General features: G+C 35.3%; 1 protein-coding gene across 1 annotated transcript in view; it reads left to right on the top strand.

Moving 5' to 3' along the window:
- LOC105816303 (chromosome unknown open reading frame, human CXorf23) overlaps positions 1–20,417 on the top strand; it is a 32,376-nt gene extending 11,959 nt beyond the window's left edge. The window contains exons 5-11 of the mRNA XM_012651677.1: positions 3,056–3,231; positions 4,714–4,828; positions 5,547–5,610; positions 7,442–7,557; positions 14,574–14,601; positions 15,446–15,541; positions 20,253–20,417. Of these exons, the coding sequence (XP_012507131.1) occupies positions 3,056–3,231; positions 4,714–4,828; positions 5,547–5,610; positions 7,442–7,557; positions 14,574–14,601; positions 15,446–15,541; positions 20,253–20,417 (760 nt within the window). The remainder of the gene's footprint in view (positions 1–3,055; positions 3,232–4,713; positions 4,829–5,546; positions 5,611–7,441; positions 7,558–14,573; positions 14,602–15,445; positions 15,542–20,252) is intronic.
- The last annotated feature ends 804 nt before the right edge of the window (positions 20,418–21,221 follow it).

The following is a 21,221-nucleotide window of genomic DNA, read 5'->3' as shown; positions in this document are numbered from 1 at the left end:
TGCAGGCAGTTGGAACACAGTGGTAACTATTTGTGTATCTAAACATAGCAAAACATAAAAATAGTACAGTGAAAATAGACTATTATATGAAATCACCATTGTATATATGGCCCGTGATAGACCAAAACAATGTTATTCTGCACGTGACTGTAATTGGAAAAATGCTTTAAGAACAGTAGGATGCTGTACAAAATGTTAGTTATTAGTCAGAAGAAAACAAAAGGGAAAACTATATGTGTCATATGGATTTTGTTATATACTATAAGCTTCCAGAGGGCAGGGGAATCTGTTGGTTTAGGTTGTCGGGTTTCTTGTTATTGTTGTTTTGCCATGCAGTTGGTTTTTATGATGAGTCCTAAGTGTGTACAATAGGAAATTAAGGTTTAATGTAGCTTTTTATGTTCTCTTAGTTATTATGCACAACACTCAGGGAGAACATAAGTGGATATTCTTAAACAGAGAAATAAACAGGTGGAGAGTGGGGGCAGGTAACAAAGGAACTTGGAAGATTTAATGAGACCAGAAGCAGAAATGGTATTAGAGTACAGGTTTTTGGCTGTATTTTAATTTTAAAAACTGTCTAAAATGCATCTGAAGTGAGAACATTTGGTCTTTTTAGGTTAACTACTTGTTTTGCGGGTATTTCCTGAAATTATTAACTTGTTAATCAATGCATGTCATAGGAAATAGTAAAAAGGAAAATGAACCAAGAAACGATTAAATTTACAAATGTAAATACTTAGAATATTTTGTATTCTTAAGTCTAAAGAGGGTTTTTCTTTTATAGCAGAAGTGTCATTATTTTTAAAAGACTAAAGTTATTGGGTTATGCTATTTTAATGTATATTTTCTAGAAAATGATTTAAATATTTTTTATTAAAAACCCTGTAGTGGAGGAACTCTAAGATAAATTTTATTAATAACTGATAAGTTTAAACACTGAAATTTCAGGCATTAAATATAGCTTCAAAGTATACCACAGCACTGCTATGGCATGGGGGGGCAAGAGTTATACCAGTAATTAATTTGTAAGAAATTACAAGTAAATGTTAATAATTACTCACTCAAAAATTGGAAATCTCTATCAGCTGATTTCCTCTTGGGAGAAACCGAGGCTGCAAAAAAAAAAAAAAAAAAACCTTATCAACTGATTTCCCCTTGTGGATGGATCATTTTTATAGTTCTATTTAAATATCTTATTTTTCTCCTATAAAATGTTTCTAAAAGCTCTCTTTTTGGTATGGAACAGGCTTATTGTAACATTAAACCCCTTCAAACAGAGAGCATTTGTAATTCTTTGTTAGTGGAAGTTGTTACAGGGCGTTCTAGTGTTTACCAGTAAATGTCTCTTAGCTAGTTATTGGGTACACAGTGGGAAGCTTGGAGCAAATTAGGAAGAAGGAAGGGAAGTGGCTCTAATGAAAGTAGCTCTAATGAATCAAGGAAACCACAGCAGTGGCATCAACCCACTGCATAATCACTTTTCTGTGTTTCTGCCGTGGCAGGGAGTTGTCACTGACAGTGCTGGTCTGAGAGCAGGGAGCATGGAAAGTCAGATGGAAGCTTTTCCTCTGATAAGTTATGCATAGGCACTCAAAACCATTTTGTTGGAGGAGTTTAAATTTTTAGTTAAAGAATATCTGTAAGCTGCTTATAATCCTGGAGCCGTTTTGGATATATGGCTATTGAGTGATTTAAATAAATAAGTAAATACGTGCATGCATGCACCCATACCCCAAAACGTATCCATCTGATTGCTTTTTGTTGTATGAGGAGATATTTTTTCCAGTTGTGCTGCTATTATTTAAAACATACTTCAGGGCTCTCTTTTGGGTTTATCTTCAGAGCCTGTAACGTACTCATGAAGAACCCCAGCAGTTGTAAATCTCAATTCTTTGGACAATGAACTTGATTTTTGAAAAAAGGCAAAAGCAATTTAGTGTTAAGTACAGAGGAATAAGATGAGTGCAAGCTGATTAGTGCCACTTTGAATCCAAAATGATATATAAATATAAAATAATGAGACATTTTTAACAGTGGTACATAAACTGCCTCCAGTCGAAGAATTTAAGAGTAGTTTAAGCAAGAGCAGCGTTCTGGAAATGTGGTATAGTTTTCCATTATGACTTGGAAGACTGATGTTCATTTGAATGCTCAATCTCTGGGATGTAAAGCAAAACAACCAAGACATCCATTGTCTCAGTGTCTTGGTGCCTTCCCTGTAAGGCTATTGTGAAGATTAAGTGAGATAATGTTGGTAAGCTCTAGACTCCCATGTTTGGCATGTGCTAAGGCCTCAATAATTGTTAGCTATCTATCATAATCATCACTTTATAAATGTACTTAGAGGTCAGGAGAGTTCTTAATGAAAGTTATAAAGATTCAAAAGGCATTAAAGTGGTAAGATAGCTGGGGCTATATATTAAATGGTAGCATTTCTTTAAGGGTACATTGAGGGTGAACACTGTAATTGGTGTTAATGATTATAACTTTGCTAACAACTAAGACTGTTTTCTGAGAATTTAGTGAGACTTTGTAATTAAATTAATCTCTTAACAGAATTTGATTTCAAAGTACTATTCTAAGCTTTTAACTACTGATACAGAAATATAAGGATTTTTATGAAGTCAGAGAGGTTCTTATGTTTGGTATCGGCTTTTAAAGTGTGGTAGTATTTCAAGATAGTATAATCTCGCTGAATTTACAATGTTTTTGGCCATTTGGGCGTAGAAAATAATCTAATTGATTATTTTTTGCACAGTGTCTTTAACTCCTTGTATTTTTTTGAAGAAAAATTGTCTCACTTAAAATTTTGAGGATTTTATTATTAAAGTGGCAAATATTTAATGACCTCTGATTTAAAGAACTCAGAGCCTATATCTGTAGCTATTTTCTGCTACCTGTTACTGTATATGTTTTATGGCATATAATTTAGTGCCTTAATTATAAGAAAAGATAAATATCTTTTTAGTTTTATAGCTATTTTAATTTTTAATAAGTTATTTTCTCAGAAAAATAGTTTCAAATTTAGTTAAACATTTGCAAATTATTCTAGGGTTGCTACTAGCTATTCCACAGAGAGACAGATGTCATATGATTTGGTTGCTGTTGGCAGGAAAAGTGAGAACTTTCATCCAGTGTTTGAACATCTTGACTCAACTCAGGATACTGAAAACAAAGCTACAAGAGAATTTGCTCAGGAAATCATAACAATAATCCATCAAATTAAAGGTTGGTATATTTTGCACATACATTAGGGATAACACAAAAATAATACGTTGACTTTTCATGAGATACAGGTAAACACCTGTGATATAGTTTAATAGTAGTTAATATTTTATTATAAGTTAGATCGCAAATTAGGAAGTCTTTTGGAGAGAGTATCAGGCATTTATTCAAGCCTAGTTGTTCTCTATATGTAGTTCCAGTAACCTTGTGCTTCAACTGTTAGCAGGTTAGAAATCACAAGTTAGAAAGGGAGAGCGGCAAGAAACAATAACTGATAGCCTAACTGGGAGGAAGAAGCAACAAAAAACAGATAGGGAACTTAAGAAATCCAGAAACCTAGATCATTTTCTGAGATTCTTAAAGCCCCCTGAGGGCATTAGTTGGACTTTATGCCTTACGCATTATGCTGAATGATCATGATTGATGAAAGAGTGCAGTTTGCTTTGGCATTCTTCATGACCGGGAGTTGCATAATAAATACTTTAAAGATATGCTTTAAATTGTTCTATTTTGCTTCTGCTTCTGGCAAATTTCCATTAATTGGAAAATTCAGTGATGTAGAACAACTTTCCCCGGTGATGCTGCATAAATAAGGCAATTGTGGGTATTAGAAGCTGGAGGCCTTCAATAATTTGAAAATTATTTTATACTTCTTACTAGATAATTGCATTAATCTTTCTTACCTTCATAAAACATATTTTGAGAATGAATTATTTTCTCCGTGTCCCTCAAACTTAGGCATATATTTACTTTAAAGCATGCAGTTTGTCTGAAACAGATCACACTCTCAGCTGCAGCCTCTCTCACCCACAAGAGTGTGATTTTTGGCAGAAATGGAGCTGGTATTGCAGAAAAATCCAGGAGATCGTCTCAGAACAGGAGCAGTAAATTAGGGGAAAAGATTGCTTAAGTAGCATTCTGATGGGTCAAGTGTATTGTCTTTCTATCCTATTAAAAGCCTATAGCATAGCTGATTTTGGGATGTTTTCATGAACTTCACTTAATGTTAATCACAGTAAAGTGGCATTCAAAGTCTTCTGTGATATATAAGTAGAACATCTGGCATTTGTTCAGAATTGTTTTGATGTTTCAGGCTTGTTTTTGGAGTTAATTTTTATTCTCATTCAACTATAGAGCTCTGTGCCATCTTTACTTCCCAGATATAGTAAGGTCTTACCTTGGAGAAGAAAGGTCCTCACTTTGAGAGAGGCTGTCTTTTCCCCAGGACAAGTAAGCAGGCATGTCAGATAGGAAGAAATTCCTTGGATTCATAAATCAGGTGTTTTTACTCTTGCTTAGGCTTGGGAAAGCACGCGAGCACTACAAATTAATCTGCAAAATAAGTTTAGGTCCTCCAGCCCCCATATTTTCAAGAGAAAACTGGTTGGATGTTTTTTAAAGAGTCCCTTCTTCCTGTGTTTATATATAATCTTTTAAGTGGAATCAGTTTTACATTGAGATAAAACTATTTGTTTCCTTTTTCAGCAAATTATTTTCCATCATCTGGCATTACTCTACATGAGCGTTTCTCAAAAATGCAAGATATACACAATGCAGATGTAAATGAAATTAAGTTGAATTCAGATCCACACGTTAACAGGTAATGATTGATTACTGTGTTCCCATTTAACTCATGAGAATAAACCTCAGAAAAGACTTGGGAAGGTGCTTGTTTCCTGAGCCTGCTCACTTGGGCTTGCTGTAGACTCTTGAATTGCATTTCCTACATAAAAGTAGGACTAACCCAAGCAGGTATTGGGCCAGTGCACTTTGATAGAATAAGGTTGCATTGAAGCCATTGACTAACATTGTTTAAATGTGTAGGATTTTGAAAATACTTACCTACCTAACTTTGATTCTGCTGTCTATAGTAATTGCCTACTGAAGTTATCACTGGAAGAATGAAAGACAGTTGCCAAGCCATTGAAATCATGGGTTGTTTCATGTGGTCGCAAATGGCTGTTCAGAGGGCAGCCATATGAAAACATGTGTCATCTTCTGCTGACACTTGTCTGAGCAGGTGGTGCACCCTGTCTTGTGAGCTGTGTTGAATCAATATAGAGTGCAATATATCACCAGAGTAAAGTTCCAGGTTGCACATACTAGTGATTTGAGAACCCCTAAAGCTTCCCTGTAATGTTGTTCATAGGATATATATTTCCTGGGAGATTGCCATATAGATGAAAAACACCTAGCAAGTTTCTTTTGCTTTCTCCAAGACATACCAGCTTTATTTCACATTCCACTCTGTAGTAATAGAATCAAGGTATCAGTGTATAATATAATTATTTAATTGTAATATGCCTTTATTATTTTAGGAGAGTAGATATGTCTTTGGCTGAGCTTCCCAGTAAACAAACTGTGTTACATGAATCGGAAAAGGTAAGTGAATGCAATTATTGATGAGAGATTATCTTATTGTTGGTATATTAATGGGAAAGGGGATTGCTAAGGAGTGAAAAAGGGAGTTAAAGTACATGAAGAAGAAGGATTGAGACCCAGGAATCTGAAATTTAAAAAGCTCTCCAAGTGATTCTGATTATCGGCCAAGTTGGAGTAAGAATACTGACAAAAGACAAAAATATTCCCTAAGAGGGACAGTCCCTAAGGATAACAGCTTTGCTTAATTATTCATTCCAAAACTCTATACTGTAAAGCTTACAGAAAGTATGTTCAATACTTATTTTTTCAAAGCAGTCATATGGAATATATTTTTAAATTATACGTAGAATGAATGCAAAGGAGCTAAGTTTCATTTGATATTGCCCCTCTGTTTACTGTAGAATGTATGAAAGATTATGCAGAATATGAACTAGCAAAATAAGGGAAATAATGCTAAATTTCTTTATTGTCATGTGTTGTGTGTAGTTCCCACCCAACACCTCCCCTCCCACCTGCCATTTCTCTGCTAATTAGAAAGACTGTCTCGACTAGGGGGTGGGGAGCAGGAAGAAAACTGGCTCTTGTTTTAGAAGAATTATATCAAGTTCTAAAAGAAGTGCTAATTTATTCATTGAGAATAAAGAGTTTTTGTAGAGGAGATATTTTAATACATTTCTGATAGAATATATAAATAATTTTTTACTTGTGAAATGATTACAATTTTTATTGAATTTGTGGAGATCGGTTAATTTATTGAATAGATGATATTTTCAGAACATTTCTAATCATCAAAGTACTGTAACCAACTTACAGGAAATGTAAGGATTTAGAAAAAAATCTCCTATAATTCAATCATTTAACACAAGTTATTATTTGACCATCTTTTCTTGCAGTCTTACAACTTGTATTTTAAAATAGTCACTATCATAGTAGATGCAATTTTATATGCTTTTCTCTTTTTATTTAATCCATAATAACATTCCATTTACGTAAAATCGCTGAATTCCCCATGACCTTCTATGATTGAGGCTTTTAAAATTTTAATTAACTTTTTTCGGGCGAGCGCAGTGGCTCACGCCTGTAATCCTAGCACTCTGGGAGGCCGAGGCGGGAGGATTGTTTGAGCTCAGGAGTTTGAGACCAGCCTGAGCAAGAGCGAGACCCCGTCTCTACTATAAATAGAAATTAGCCAAACAACTAAAAATAGAAAAAAATTAGCCGGACATGGTGGTGCGTGCCTGTAGTCCCAGCTACCCGGGAGGCTGAGGCAGGAGGATTGCTTGAGCGCAGGAGTTTGAGGTTTCTGTGAGCTAGGCTGACGCCACGGCACTCTAGCCCAGGCAAGAGAGTGAGACTCTGTCTCAAAATAAATAAATAAATAAGTAAAATTTTAATTAACTTTTTTCAATAAATGTTTTTTCCATGTTGACTTCCACAGCCTTTATTACCATAATTTAAATGGTTGTACATTATTCTTTGAGTTAAGTTTACTATAATTTAATCATTCTTCCCTTCCCCTTAAAATTCTTTTCTACATTTAAGTTGTTTCCATTTTTTGTTGTTTTAAATATAATATTTTGAATATATATAGGTAGATAGCCTTTTCTTTGGGATAGAGTCCCAGAGGTGGGATTCCTGGTTCAATTTCAGGAACTTTTCTGACTGTGTATTGTCAATTATGTCTCAAAATATTTGTATCAGTTTGCACTACTATTAGCAAGATGAGTACAAGATAACATATTTAAGACTTTTAATTAAGGTTCTTGTTAGATATGGTCTTTGTGCAACTAACAGTAATGTGAATGGTTTGTCTTCTGTCAAAATTCCTCAGACTCTGGTCAAAATAATAGATCCAAATGACCTACGACATGACATTGAAAGAAGGAGAAAAGAACGATTACGGATTGAAGATGAGCACATTTTTCACATAGCTAGTGCTGCAGAGAGGTAATCAGTGGATGAAAAACATCCTGTTATCAGGGAGCTTTTGGTTTCAACATATTTTTCAATTTTTTGTGTGATGATAATTTTCATTTTAGTATAGGAATTTGATCCTTCAAATCTATTTTATATGTTTAAGTGAAATCTGTTAAAATGTTTCAAAATTGTCCAGTGATCTTTATATAAGGTTTGATTTAAACAACAAAAATTGTGGGGTGGGTGAGTATTTGAGGTCTTCTTAATTCTAAAAAGGAATATAACAACTTTTCGAATATTAGGAGGCAGGACCAGCAAATTTATGGACTATTTGGTTCAAGCTGATTGAGACTGATATATTCTACCCTTTAGGTTCTGGGGTATTCTTTGATTAGTACAAAATTTCCTGAAGTCAATACAGTTGTCTTTTGGGACTCTTCGTGGATGTCTGTCCACAAAATGGAGGCAGGTGTAGTAGTAAGTGCAGAGGAAACCTAAGTTTGAATCTCACCTCTGCCAGTTTACAAGCTGTCTGATCTTGGACAAATTTGCTTAGTCTCTGGAGTCTCTCCATCTATAAAATGATAAAACCAATTTATGATGTGGGATAGTATATATTAAATGAGCTGGTACATATGAAGTACTGTAGTTATGTCATCTATGGCAAATAGATCATCAGTAGATCCTTATTTTTCTTTCCTAACATCGTACCTCTTTTTAGGGGCTCTTAGAAGTCTAGATTGGCCCCAGTTTATCTCTAGTTCAGAAAGCTACGTGGAACTCATGGCAATTCTGGGACCCCATATGATTAGAGATATAATTGAATGGGACACAATTTGCAGTTCACCCAAGAATCCTTACACTATTTGGATCTCCCAGAAAGTGGGAATGTATGAATAGGAAGGATCAGCGCTAATTGTTTTTCCATAATCCTTACTATCAAATTAATAAGATACTGTATTTGACTAGGCTTTTAAGCCAAGTCTGCGGCTAACTAGGTCTTAGTCAAAGTGCATGGCACTTATTTAAAACTGGACTTGACAGTAAGTTTGAGACTAACTAAAAGATAGTGAAACTATGTGTTGAGACATAAAAATAATCGAAAGTAAAATAGTAAAAATACTGTCCCTTGCTAGGTGAAAGTCTCCAGTCTCCTAATATGATATGGTTAATGCATAACATAACTGTGCTTCTTAATGACACAAGCTCTCTGTCGTGTTTTCCTTGACTCAGCAAGTGTGAGAAACCTAGAATACTAAGACACAGAATTTTTAAAACAGATTTAAGATGAACAGCATATTATAAAGACCATATAATGCTTCAGAATATATCCACAATTCATCCATGTAATAAGGAACACTTGTACCCCCAAATCTATTGAAATAAAAATAAATAAATAAAAATAATTTTCCTATACGATGGAAAACAATATATATCTTTACCCTTTTAGATGATTAAGAACTTGAGCACTGGAGTTAGACCTGAGTTCAGTGCCTGGCTCTCAGACTCCTAGCTATGTGACTGACCTTGAGCAAGTTACTTAGTCTCTTTCCTCATCTGTAAAATAGGGATAAGAATTATACTTACCTCACAGTGGTGGTTAAGATTAAGTAAAGTGATGAGTGTAAGGTAGAGCAGCTGGTCAGCATTAAGTGTTATTTATGTTAGCTAGGAGGATGGTGTTGTAACGTGCGAAGATGTCTTCCTACAAGGTGTGTTTTGCTGGATCTGTTGGACTATTTTATTTGTATTGCATAGTTGGTGCAGCAAAGTGGAGCCAGGAGAATTTTTAAAAAGTGAGATATTACTTACCATAAAATTCATCCTTCAAAAGTAAACAGTTCATTAGTTTTTTAGTATATTCACAGAGTTCCAAAACATTTCATCACCCCAATAGGAAAAACTCTACCCATTAGCTGTCACTCCCCATTTATCCTTTCCCCTAGCCCCTGGCAACCACTATTCTACTTTTTGTCTCTGTGGATTTGCCTATTCTTGACATTTTATATGGATGCAATCATATAATATGTAGCATTTTGTGACTGATTTCTTTCATATAGCTTACTGTTTTCAACATTCATCCACATTGTAGCATGAGGATTCTTTTTATGGCTGAATAATATTCCATTGTGTGGATATACCATATTTTGTTTATCCATTTACTAGTTGATGAACATTTGGGTTGTTTCCAATTTTTGTCTATTGTGAATAATGGTGCTATGAACATTTGTGTGCAAGTTTTTGTGTAGACATATGTTTTCATTTCTCTTTGGTATGTACCTAGCGGTGGAATTGATGAATTGAATGGTAACTCTATATTTAACTTTTGAGGCTCTGCCAGACTATTTTCCAAAGTGACTGCACTATTTTACATTCCCACCAGCAATGTGTCAAAGGTCCAATTTCTCCACATCCTAGAAATGCACTTTATCAAAATTGACCTCATTGTATTTTTACATAAACCTTTTAAGTCAAGTCAGTGTATAGTTTCCATAGAAACTCAGAAGAATTGAAACACGATGAAATCATGAATCATAGGATGTTGTGATTCCTCACCTGTGTGGTTTTCCCTTAAAAAGTTGTGTACAGGGTCTGTGTCTATGTTTGCTCACTATTGTATCCCCACTGCCTTGAGCTCAGTTCGTATTTGTTGAATGAGTGAATGAATGAAGACTTTCCAAAGGAGTAAACAGGACAGAGGATACTTAAATAGTCTTGCATTTGATCTGGATCACTATCCCCTGATGCCTTAGGAGCTTTCACAAGCAAACCTAACACTTGAGGATTCTGTCTGGTCTCCAAGACTCTGCTCTTCTCTACACGTGCTCCTTAACTCACAATGGGGCTACCTCCTGACAAATCTATCGGAAGGTCGAAAAATTAAGTCACAGCATATGGGAAAACATCAGTTTTTATTCTTGCTTTTATAACAATCTATAATCTATACTGAACTAGAGTGAACTTTATAAAGATCTTTTATTCATATATTCAACAAATATTTTTGTATTAATTTCTTTGTTCTACTTACTGTTCTAAGGACTGGGAATATGGTGAAAAACTATACACAAATCTCATGCCTTCACAGTCCTTACAATTTAATAATAGAAGAAAGAAAATAAATAAATGCATGTAAGTGGATTGATAGGTTAAAATAAGGCAGAAGAGGAAATTTCATAGGAAACAGTGACGTGTGATGTGATTTTATTTAGAATAGTCACAGAGTACACTTAACGACTTTTTAAAAAATTTAGCAGAGATATAAATTAAGTGAGAGAGTTAGCCATAGTGTTATTTGAGGGGATGTTATTTGAAGAGCAGGAGCAGTGAATGCAAAGCCCCTGAGGCAGGAGCATGCTTGCTCTTGTTTAAGGAATAGAAAGAGGGCCAGTGGGGTTGCAACACGGTGGAAAGGGGAGAGAGTTATTAGGTGAGGCCAAATCATGTAGGGCTTTGAAGGACTGAAGGACATGAAGACTTTGTATTTTACTCTAGGTGAAATTAGAAAACATTTTGAGTTCCAACCAGAGAAGAGACATAATCTCTCTTAAATTTTAAAAGGATCACTCTGGTTGCTGAGTGGAGGAGAATGGACTGTAACAGCTAGAGGAAAAAAAAATTTTTTTTTTCTCAAGTAAAAGAAAAGATTAGAGGTAGGAAATCTGCACAATAGGGTGACATGGTAGAGCAAACGCATCAGGGCGCCAGGCTGCTTAGATCTTGCTCCTCCCATATCCTCTGTACATGGCATCCACCTCATGCTCTAAGATGGGTATGTTTTTGGAAATTTGAATTAAGTGATCGATTAACTGTGCAATGCATCTCCCTGAACTTCATTGTTCTCATCTTGAAAAAAGAAGACTAAAAATAATCCTATCTGCTGTACTTACAGATGGGCTAAACACAGGCTAAGTGTGGACAAGATGGGTATTTGTGTTCTGGCCATGATGTCCTCATTTGAGCCTTTCCTTTAAAGACTTCATGAAATTTACACATGATGCTTTAGCATTATTGGCCAAAATTTAGTCCCATGGCCATACCTGGCTGCAGGGAGGCTGGGGAATAGATTCTTTCCCCTGGGCATTCATTTGCCTGGTCAAAAATCAAATATCAAAGGATTTAAATTTTTTTTATTGTGTTAAAATATACATATCATAAAATTTGCCATTTTAACTATTTTTAAGTGCACACTTCATTGGCATTAAATATAATATATTCACAGTGTTATGCAGTAATCATCACTATTCATTTCCAGAGCTTTTTCATCTTTGCAAACAGAAACTCTGTACTCATTAAACAGTAACTCCCCACACGTCATTCCCCCCAGCCCCTGGCAACCTCTGTTCTTTATGTCTCTATGAATTAGCCTATTCTAGGTATCTTGTGTAAGTAGAATTAAACAATATTTGTCCTTTTGTGTCTGGCTTCTTTCACTTAGCATAATGTTTTCAAGGTTCATCCATGTTGTATCATGTGTCAGAGTTTCATTCCTTTTTCAAAAAAAAAATCTTTTTTAAGGCTGGATAATATTCCATTATATGGCTATACCACATTTTTTTTATTCATTTTTTTTCTGTTTGTGGACATTTGTGTTGTTTCTACCTTTTGGCTATTGTGAATAGTACCGTTATGAACATTGGCATTGTCATCTTTTTGATTATCACCATTCCAGTGGGTGTAAAGTAATATCTCATTGTGGTTTTGATTTGCATTTCCCTAATGACTAGGATGTTGAGCTTCTTTTCATGTACTTATTGGCCATTACTATGTCTTCTTTGGAGGGATTTCTATTCAGATCCTTTGCCCATTTTTAAATTAAATAGTCTTTTTATTCTTGAGGTGTACAAGTTTGTAATATATTCTGTAAATTATCCCTTATCAGATATATGCTTTGCAAAGGGGATTTTTAAAAGTTCATTGTTTTGTTTGTAGAAGTAGTCATATACACTAATGGTACTTATTTGGAAAAATATAATAAAGTATAGAAACAAAAATATAAGTTATTCTTAATTTCACCAGTAAGAGATGCCCACTGTTAATATGTAGTACATTTCTTGTCATTTATTTTTTCTGGACACATACGTATTTTAAATAATTGGAATTATCCTCAATATTCTACTCTTTTGACTTACCATATCATGAGCATTTTGACAGAACACGCGGGTTTTTAACATTTCAAAAAACCCTGAGTGTCTATTTCATGTTAGGTTCCAGGCTCAAAGCTAGGGCCACAAAATGAACCATCCACACAGTACCTCCTCTGAAGGAATCGCAACTTGTTCAATTCAACAGACAGGAACACCAGTAGTTACAAACGCAGAGTGATAGGTGTTGAGACCCCAAAATGCTACATGTGCACATGGTAAGGAGTACCTATTCCACCTCAGAGGGGTTTAGGAAAGCCTTCCTGGGAGTGTTACAAGTATATCTAAATCCTGAAGTTAATCTAAGTGGGAGGAAGTTGATCACAGAAGGAACTGCACATGCAAAGGTGTAGAAGCAGGAGAGATGGTGATGTGGTGTATGCTGGGAACCACATGCAGTTAAATACTCGCAAAGCTCAGTGTGCGCGTTGGGGAGATTGGAGAAAGGCAGCCAGGACCAGAGCATGAAGAGCCTCGAGGGGTCGTGGTGAGGAGTGTGAATTTTATCCCGATGCCAGTGGAGAATCCATGAGAGGGACTAAAACAGAGCCAAGGTAGTGAGTAGTTTGTTCACCATGGAGCAGGGCCTGCAGAAGACACAGGAAGGGTCTGAGGAGCATCGTGGGGAGACATGGGATGTGACAAGGAGAGGAATGCCCAAGGGCTATAGAAATGAGGCTTTGAATCAGAGGAAGAGCCCAAGGAAGGACCTCCCTCCCAAATAAGGCTACCTAGGAGGAGCCTTTCTTGGCCTCAGGACCTCATGATGACAGAAGAGAGCCCGTCCTTTGCTGCTATAGCCCTGCAATATCAGGGCCTCAGCTCTGCCAGTGAGGGGACCCTCAGCTAATCACATACCTTGCTTTTTTTTTTTTTTTTTGGGAAAATGAAAGAGGACCTTATTACTTTGCTGGCAAAGGAGGAGGATGGTGACTTCTGTCTATCATGCCATCCTTCTAATAATAAGCAGAAATACAGAGTTTTTAAAGGGTGGGTTCTCAGCTTCCGGCAATTGCTGTTCAAGTGAAGACAATCCCTTAACCTCCACCCAGGACCTCCCTCTGGGGCTGAGCCATCTCCTGTTGCACAAAGAACAAAAGACATCACCCTGCCCTTCCCAACCACTGGCCTGAGGCAGGGATGCAACTTTTAGTTCTCAAAAAGGAGTGGAGGATGTTTTAAAGAGACAGGAAATATTTTCACCCTCTTTGCAGGCCATTCCTTCTGTTACATATTCCCCACTGTCAGTATTTCCCTTCCGTATCCATGGGAGGAGGAGTGCCTACCCTGTTACATATTACCCCCTGTCAGTTTTACCCTTCCATATCTATGGGAGGAGAGGCAACGTAGTCATCGAGCTACTTCCTGCTGATTTGGGACGATGTTTCAGATGGAAGGTTTTTAGTTAGGTATGCCATTGCAAAGGTTTGGCAATATATTTACAACAACAGATTGCCAGGTGAAAAAAGTTATAAGCAACAACTACAACAGAGGCGTCATGAGCCATTGGTGCTTCTACCAGTAAGAGTCTGGGGGCTGGGGGACAGTAGTACTGCCAAAGGTTCTAGAGAAGTGATTCTCTTTTCTCAGAAAACATTCCATGTGTGGTTTCAGGGGTTACAGCCCCCAGGAAGCCTGTCCTTGGATCCCAGATTGAGAACCATGGTCCAAGGAATATTGTTTTCCCCCATTGCTACCTTCCAACTTAGCTAAATGATGTTTGTTGAAAAATGTGGGTTTTAGCCTGATAACTATCATTTGTAATTTTAGTAGTGATAGATCACTGATATTTTACTGTTGTGCTACTTTAATTGTCTCTGAAGGGACTTTTTTACTTTTTCTTATTTATTTGTTGGAAACAGGTAAACTAATAAAAGATTCTTATTTTCTGTTTCATTTTATTAGGAATGATCAGCATTCCAGTTTTTCAAAGGTAAACATTCATGCTGATGGATTCCAGAAACCTACATATTTTATAAAATCAAATTCCAGAAAATTTATTCAGAAACATTATGTGGTAAGATTACAGTTCTAAGATTTTCATTTTTATACATTCTTCTCAGGTATATCGATAGGTACCGGGATCACCAATTTTTTTCCTAATGTTTGTGAGTGTCCATTAAGTACATGTTATAAGATTCTGTTGAGGCTTAAAGTTATTATGACAGAAGACATGGTCATCTCTCCCTTAATGTGGATTTTATTGGATTTATTATAGTACAAGCTTTAAGATTTTTTGAGCAACTTTATTAGGGTATAATTTACATACCATAAAATTCACCCATTTTAGGTATACAATTTAATGATTTTTAGTGAATTTACTGAAATGTGTAACCATCACCATAGTCCAGTTTTAGAATATTTTCAATACCCAATAAGAGCCCTCATGTCTGTTTCAGTGTTCCCACCCCCAGCCAACCACTGCTCTACTTTCTGTCTTAAAGATCTGCCTTTTTATAGGGCAGCTCACAGAATGGCAGCTGGCTTCCACAAGAGACAGCAATGGCTAGAAAGATAGAAGCCAGAGCCTGTCTGTAACGTACCTAACTTCCGAAGTAATATCCATCACTTTACCATATTTTTTATGAAAGAAGCAAGTTACTAGGTCCTGCCCACACTTCAGGGGAGATGTGTGTGTTCCTACAGCTAAGCTCCCTGCTCCCTGTTTTGTATTCTTAATCCTATACATTTAAAACATGTGTTTTTTAAATGGTAAAACAAGCTTTTAAGATAAATTTTAAAGTATATTAACCCATACCAATACTTTTTTCATGCAGAATTACACTATGCAGAGAAAAGATACCATTACTCACAAACTATTTGGAGTTGAGGAAAACCATCAAAACACAACAGGCTTTAAGGGACCTTTTAAGGTATTAAGTGTTGTTTTCTATTTAAATCCGGCTTTGGGTTTATGCTTTGGACATAATGTTCTAAGTGTTAGTAAATTAGAAGCTGTTTTTGTGATATGCCTTCAAATAGTAGCTATAAACTAGTATTTCTGGACATTTATAATTAACCATAATCAGTTTAATGATGGCCCTTTCCTTAGGACTTGATTTTCAAATTTTTTTTTACTAGCGAAACCCTTTTTCAAATATTACATGGAAACAAAAATACAAAAAACAGATACAGGTGGAGTGGCTCTAGGTGGGGAGGCAGGCAAGGTCCCAGACCCCCCCCCTTTTAAGCCAGCACTTGTACCTCTAAGATGGAAGTGCAGAGCTATAGAGCTTTCTCTAGGACTCAGCAGATTGAAAAACTACTGCCCGTAGTAGACATGTAACCCTCAGAGACCTTCTGGATCATCAGAGAAAGATTCTGATCCAGAAAACTTTGTTAAAGCATATTTTATCACACTCTAATTATTTGTACATGTATATCTGATGTACATGATAGTTTTTCATCAACCAACATGTTTGATTATCCAGAACACCTCATTCCCCAAACACATGAAGTAAGAATTATAGTACAAAGTATTGTATTTCTCTTTCCTCCAAAAAGTTGAAGTGCTTTTAACATCCATTTTGACTAAATTTCTTGCTTATGATGGTACTTTATTCATATTTTTCACTCTATGTTGTCTCTTCCCCCCACCTCCAAAAGGAAGGAGTTTGAGTTTTTGTGTGAAAGTAGCAGGAAGGCTTGATACAGTAGTTAGCGCATTAGCAAGAAGTTAGTATGATCAGGAAAGTGGTATAAGCTATCCCAAAACCATAGACCAGAAGGGTACTTGAGTGATCCTCTGTTAATACTTGGCTTCTCAAGAATCAAAATTTATAGATGTTGAAAGGTTTTATTTACTGGGAGTAATATAATTTGTAGGCATTGCATAAATTACATTTTTAGCCAATGATTTGTATACACAAAAACATGCAACATGAGGTTTTCAAAAATAACTATGGCCACAGAATACATAAACATGTTTTACACCATCTTTTGATCTCTTGTGTAATGAGGCATCAAATCAACTGAAAATGTGATGTCTGCATAACTTATAGATAGTATATATGAGCTTTCAGATCTAACGGCTTCCTATATGTTGTTCTTCTCATTGGTCAGATTTAGTTGATTATAGTATTTTTCTAAGATCATCATAAAATTTATCTCCTGTTACCCTTTTTCCTTAAGGAAAGGTTCTTTAACATTAATTCTTAGAAATGTTTCTTCAAAATATATGCAATAATTTTCCTCTTAACCATTTAAAATTGTGTAATGTTATATGAGTGCATAGAAATGTACAATTCTTCATAGGAAAATAGTGGGAAGAAATAATTATTCCTAAGAAAAGGAAATATTTTGTTAGAATTTACTTTTTACATGAAATGGACTCATTCAAAGCCAGATGGTAACCACCTTGTTAGATATATAGAATTGGACAATGTGAATCTGAAGATTAGCTCTGATGTATCAAATTTGTGCAGATAGTCTTGACAAAATTATGGTATCTCATTATAATTCTGTTTCTCGTGAAATTTTCTGTAGTCTTAGGACAATAATTGAAAAATAGGCCTAGCATAAATACTTTCTTGTAAACATATATGCTTTATTATGTATGACATACCCATTTCTAAAATATGTGAAAGAGGAATCTACTTAGTTTGTATAACTACTCCATTGTAATACACCATTTCTACATTCATTTTCCCAATATTGCTCATGGTCAGTTTCCTGTTATTAAATACTCTGAGGATAGAACTTAAATAAAATAAACCAAACACTAAATTTTAAATAGATTAAAATTCATTCCTATGGCCAAATCTTTGAAAATTATTGTAGAACCTAAATATTGTATGTGTTCTATTTAGATGTCTAAACATTAATTAGGCCATAGTTTTAAAGCCATAATTCAGTATCATACACATTATGGCTTTTATTAAATTAGCAGCTTAATATTTTTAATGCAATGGGTCTTACAGCCAGTTCTCCCCTTTCATAACCTCACAACTGTCTCCTTTTTTAAAAAGAAGCAGAAAAAAATTTTTTGAAGTATAAAAAAAATGTGAACTTAACCAGGAATTAGGAAAAAGAAATATAAAAAGAAGCAGCAGCTCTAGCAACAACTCCTCACCTGACCAAGTCACAATCTCTTTTCCTTCTGGCATTGGCTTAGTTTCTGGTTAATCTGAATTTTATTATCAGAGGGGAAACAAGCAGTGTTTGAAGAAGGCTTTTATTTAATGCAGCCATTGTAGCATTTGTGAACAATTTTATTGACTTCCTTAGAGGCTAATCGTGTGTGTAATCTTATAATCTAATAAGGGGAGTTATTGTTTAGCTCTTCACAAACACGTTGAGGGAATCTTGCCTGTTTGTTATCTGTATAGGTGTATATATAGGTTTATTCAGACCTTGACTTTCTATAAACTAAATGTGTTTTTGTTTGTTTTTATAATTTTAGCTTCTATTTTTTAGCTTTAATAGTTTACAAATACTAAACTCTTCCCTGGAAACATTCGAAAAGGGGCCACTATTAACTTCATTCCATTTGATTGGACCCTGGTCACATAGTTGTTGGAATGCGACTCAGGGATGTTTTTTATTCAGAACAAAGAAAAGAATTTGGTTTAAAAACAAAACTCTCTCCGTGCAACTTTGCGATCAAATATTTACATACAACTAGATTGTATTTTCCCTTTTACTGTGAGCATTTGCATGAGAAAATTGAGAAGATGAAAAAAAAAGAACAGCAGATAATAAAATTTATTTCTGATTTTTCCAATCTTCTGAGTAGAATTATGATTTTATTTAAAAAAGAGCACATTTGGGAATAAATGTAGTATGCAGTGGCTGCTATTTTGAAGGTGTGGAATTTGCAACTTTTATTCTGACCCTTGTCCCTGCCCAATAAATGAACACTAGTTGAGTCCTTAACTCTTGAATGGTAAGGAGAGATGGAAGAATAAGACTTCTGCTTGTGCCATTGAAACTAAATATTCTTTTATGCTCTTCAAGCTTGAAGAGCCCTTTTCTTGAATCTTGGTAGAGATGAGATGACTGTTGGCACAGTCAGAAAGACTAGCCCAGGTGCACAGACCCAGCGTCTGTACTAAATTGTCAGCCCCTGAAGGAAAAGGGGTGGGTCTGTTTAGTCTTTGTATCTTGCATTGAGTATCAGGTGTGAATTTCGTTAAATAAGTTCACAACAATTTTGCAGTTAACTATAATTCTGCCTGAGAGCATGTTGGGTCACCAGAGTCTTTCCTTCTCTATCATAGCTTCTCCCGATTTCTTGGAATTAGATCTCCCAGTATTCAACTTATGCTGAATTGGTCTTGTTAAAAGTTTAATTTTGCCCAGGGGTTTTCTTCATTTGGCTTCATACTTCTTTTCTTTCTCCTTCTTCTTTTTTTTTTTATGGAGAAAGAGTCTCACTCTGTCACCCAGGCTGGAGTGCAGTAGTGTCATCATAGCTCACTGCACCTCAAAATCCTGGGCTCAAGCGATCCTCCTGCCTCAGCCTCCTGAGTAACTGGGATTTTACACCACACCTGGCTAATTTTTCTATTTTTTGTAGAGATGGGGTCTTGCTATGTTGCTCAGGCTGGTCTTGAACTCCTGGCCTCAAGTGATCCTCCCACCTCAGCCTCCCAAAGGGCTGAGATTACAGGTGGGAGTCACTGTGCCCGGCCCACATTTATTTTCCATAGGAGAATTTAATTAACTGATTTTTGGGGGAGGAATTCCTTTGTAGTCAAAAGCTTAATGCAGCTTCTTCCAGTGAGTTGGCAAATAGCCAAGGTTTTACTATTTAGTAGGGCAGAGATAGACTCCATCTATGAACCTTTGGGCCACTTCTTCCACCTGTTTTAGATTATTCTAGGAGGATGCTTGGAAATCCTCCTAGGTGGATATAAGGAGTGTGCGATGTAGAGGAGTAAGGGAGGGAAGTTTGGAGAATTGTTTGGGAAGGTCTGGAGAGGACTGGTTCATGACTGACAAAACGGAACACTCCTTCCTTCTCCCACCCCCAGCAGTAAATTAGCAAGGGACCATTCCTCTTATCAGCTTCATGGGAAGCACAAATATTAATTGTCCTCTTATGTCTATTGTAATACTGGACAGTACACAGGCTAGGAAATGTTCTTTTTAATATAACTGATATTTGTTATAATGGGTTTTTTGTGGTAAAGAAAGATCAGTTGGAAGGTATTGACAGGAATAAAGTTAAAAGAGTTTTCGATTCTTAAATAGATGTTGATACTTAATGTCTTTTCCCCCTCATTGGGATTTGATATATTTCACTATGAATCAGAAGAATAATTTTAGCTCATTAGAGGGTTTGAAAATTGTATTTTTTAACATGAATTTCAAGAATTAATTTCAAGTTCTTTTAACAGTTTTAAAAATTTGTTGTATTATAGAATAAAGATTTTAAAAATATATGTTAATATATAAAATAAGCTAGGAAGCTAGTTTGGGCAAAATGTACTTTATTACCATCATTAACTCCTTTCCTTTTAATATCTATAATGCCTAGAATCAAGGGCAGCTCTAAGTACCAAACATTTTTCCATCTGTTATCCTAATAAAGTAGACTTGGAAGCTGTAGTTTTAACATTTAATTCTTTTCTTCCTTTACAGAGCAACTTTAGTGGTGGGAGATTCCAGCCCCATTATAAATCAGACCTAGTACAGAAGAGCTTGTACATCCAGGCTAAGTATCAGCGTTTACGGTTCGCTGGTCCAAGGGGATTTATCACTAATAAATTCAGAGAAAGATTACTGAGGAAAAAACAGGTTAGTTGAATTATGATCATTGAAAAACATTGAGTGACTTTTGAACTCCTAAATTATCTATGTTCATTAGATAAATTGGGTTTTTCATTTAATTTTTATTTAAGAAACAACTTAGATTTAAAAAATGCTCTTATTGCATGGTAGTTGAATAAAAACTTCAAAGAGTAGTGGTAATAGAATGGTGAGACTAATCTTAAAATGCTTTCAGCTATTATACCTCAAATATTTTGAATATATTGGCTGTTTCAACTTTTTACTTTAGAATTTGTGTTGTATGGTGAATCTTTGAAATGGAAATTTAGGTAAAGACTTTTAACTGATACATTTTATTAGCTAAGTGCCAAAAAATATTGAAGTGACGACATACAAAAGGTACATAATTGCAAAATATACTAACTCTTCCTTTTTCTCCCATTTGTATTTTTTTATTGTGGTAAAATATGTATAATATAAAATTTGTCATTTTAACCATTTTTTAGTATACAATTCAGTGACATTAATTATATTCACAATGCTATGCAGTCACCATTACTATATGCTAACTCTTTTTAATTTATGTTTTTTAATAAAAATTATATATATTTATGGTGTTCAACATGATGTTTTGATATATGTATGCATTATGGAATGGCTAAATCAAGCTATTTAACATATGCATTACCTCATATAATTTTTTTTGTGGTGAGAACACTGGAAATCTAATCTCTTTGCAATATTCAAGGATACAATATATTGTCGTTAAATGTAGTCACCATGATGTACAGTACATCTCTTGAACTTATTCCTCCTGTCTAACTGAAATTTTGTGTTAGT

This window comes from Propithecus coquereli, unplaced genomic scaffold (assembly GCF_000956105.1).
Source record: "Propithecus coquereli isolate 6110/MARCELLA unplaced genomic scaffold, Pcoq_1.0 Scaffold362, whole genome shotgun sequence".
Lineage (NCBI taxonomy): Eukaryota > Metazoa > Chordata > Mammalia > Primates > Indriidae > Propithecus > Propithecus coquereli.
Note: the sequence above shows the minus strand (reverse complement) of the source record. Positions and strands in the feature narration are given on the sequence as shown.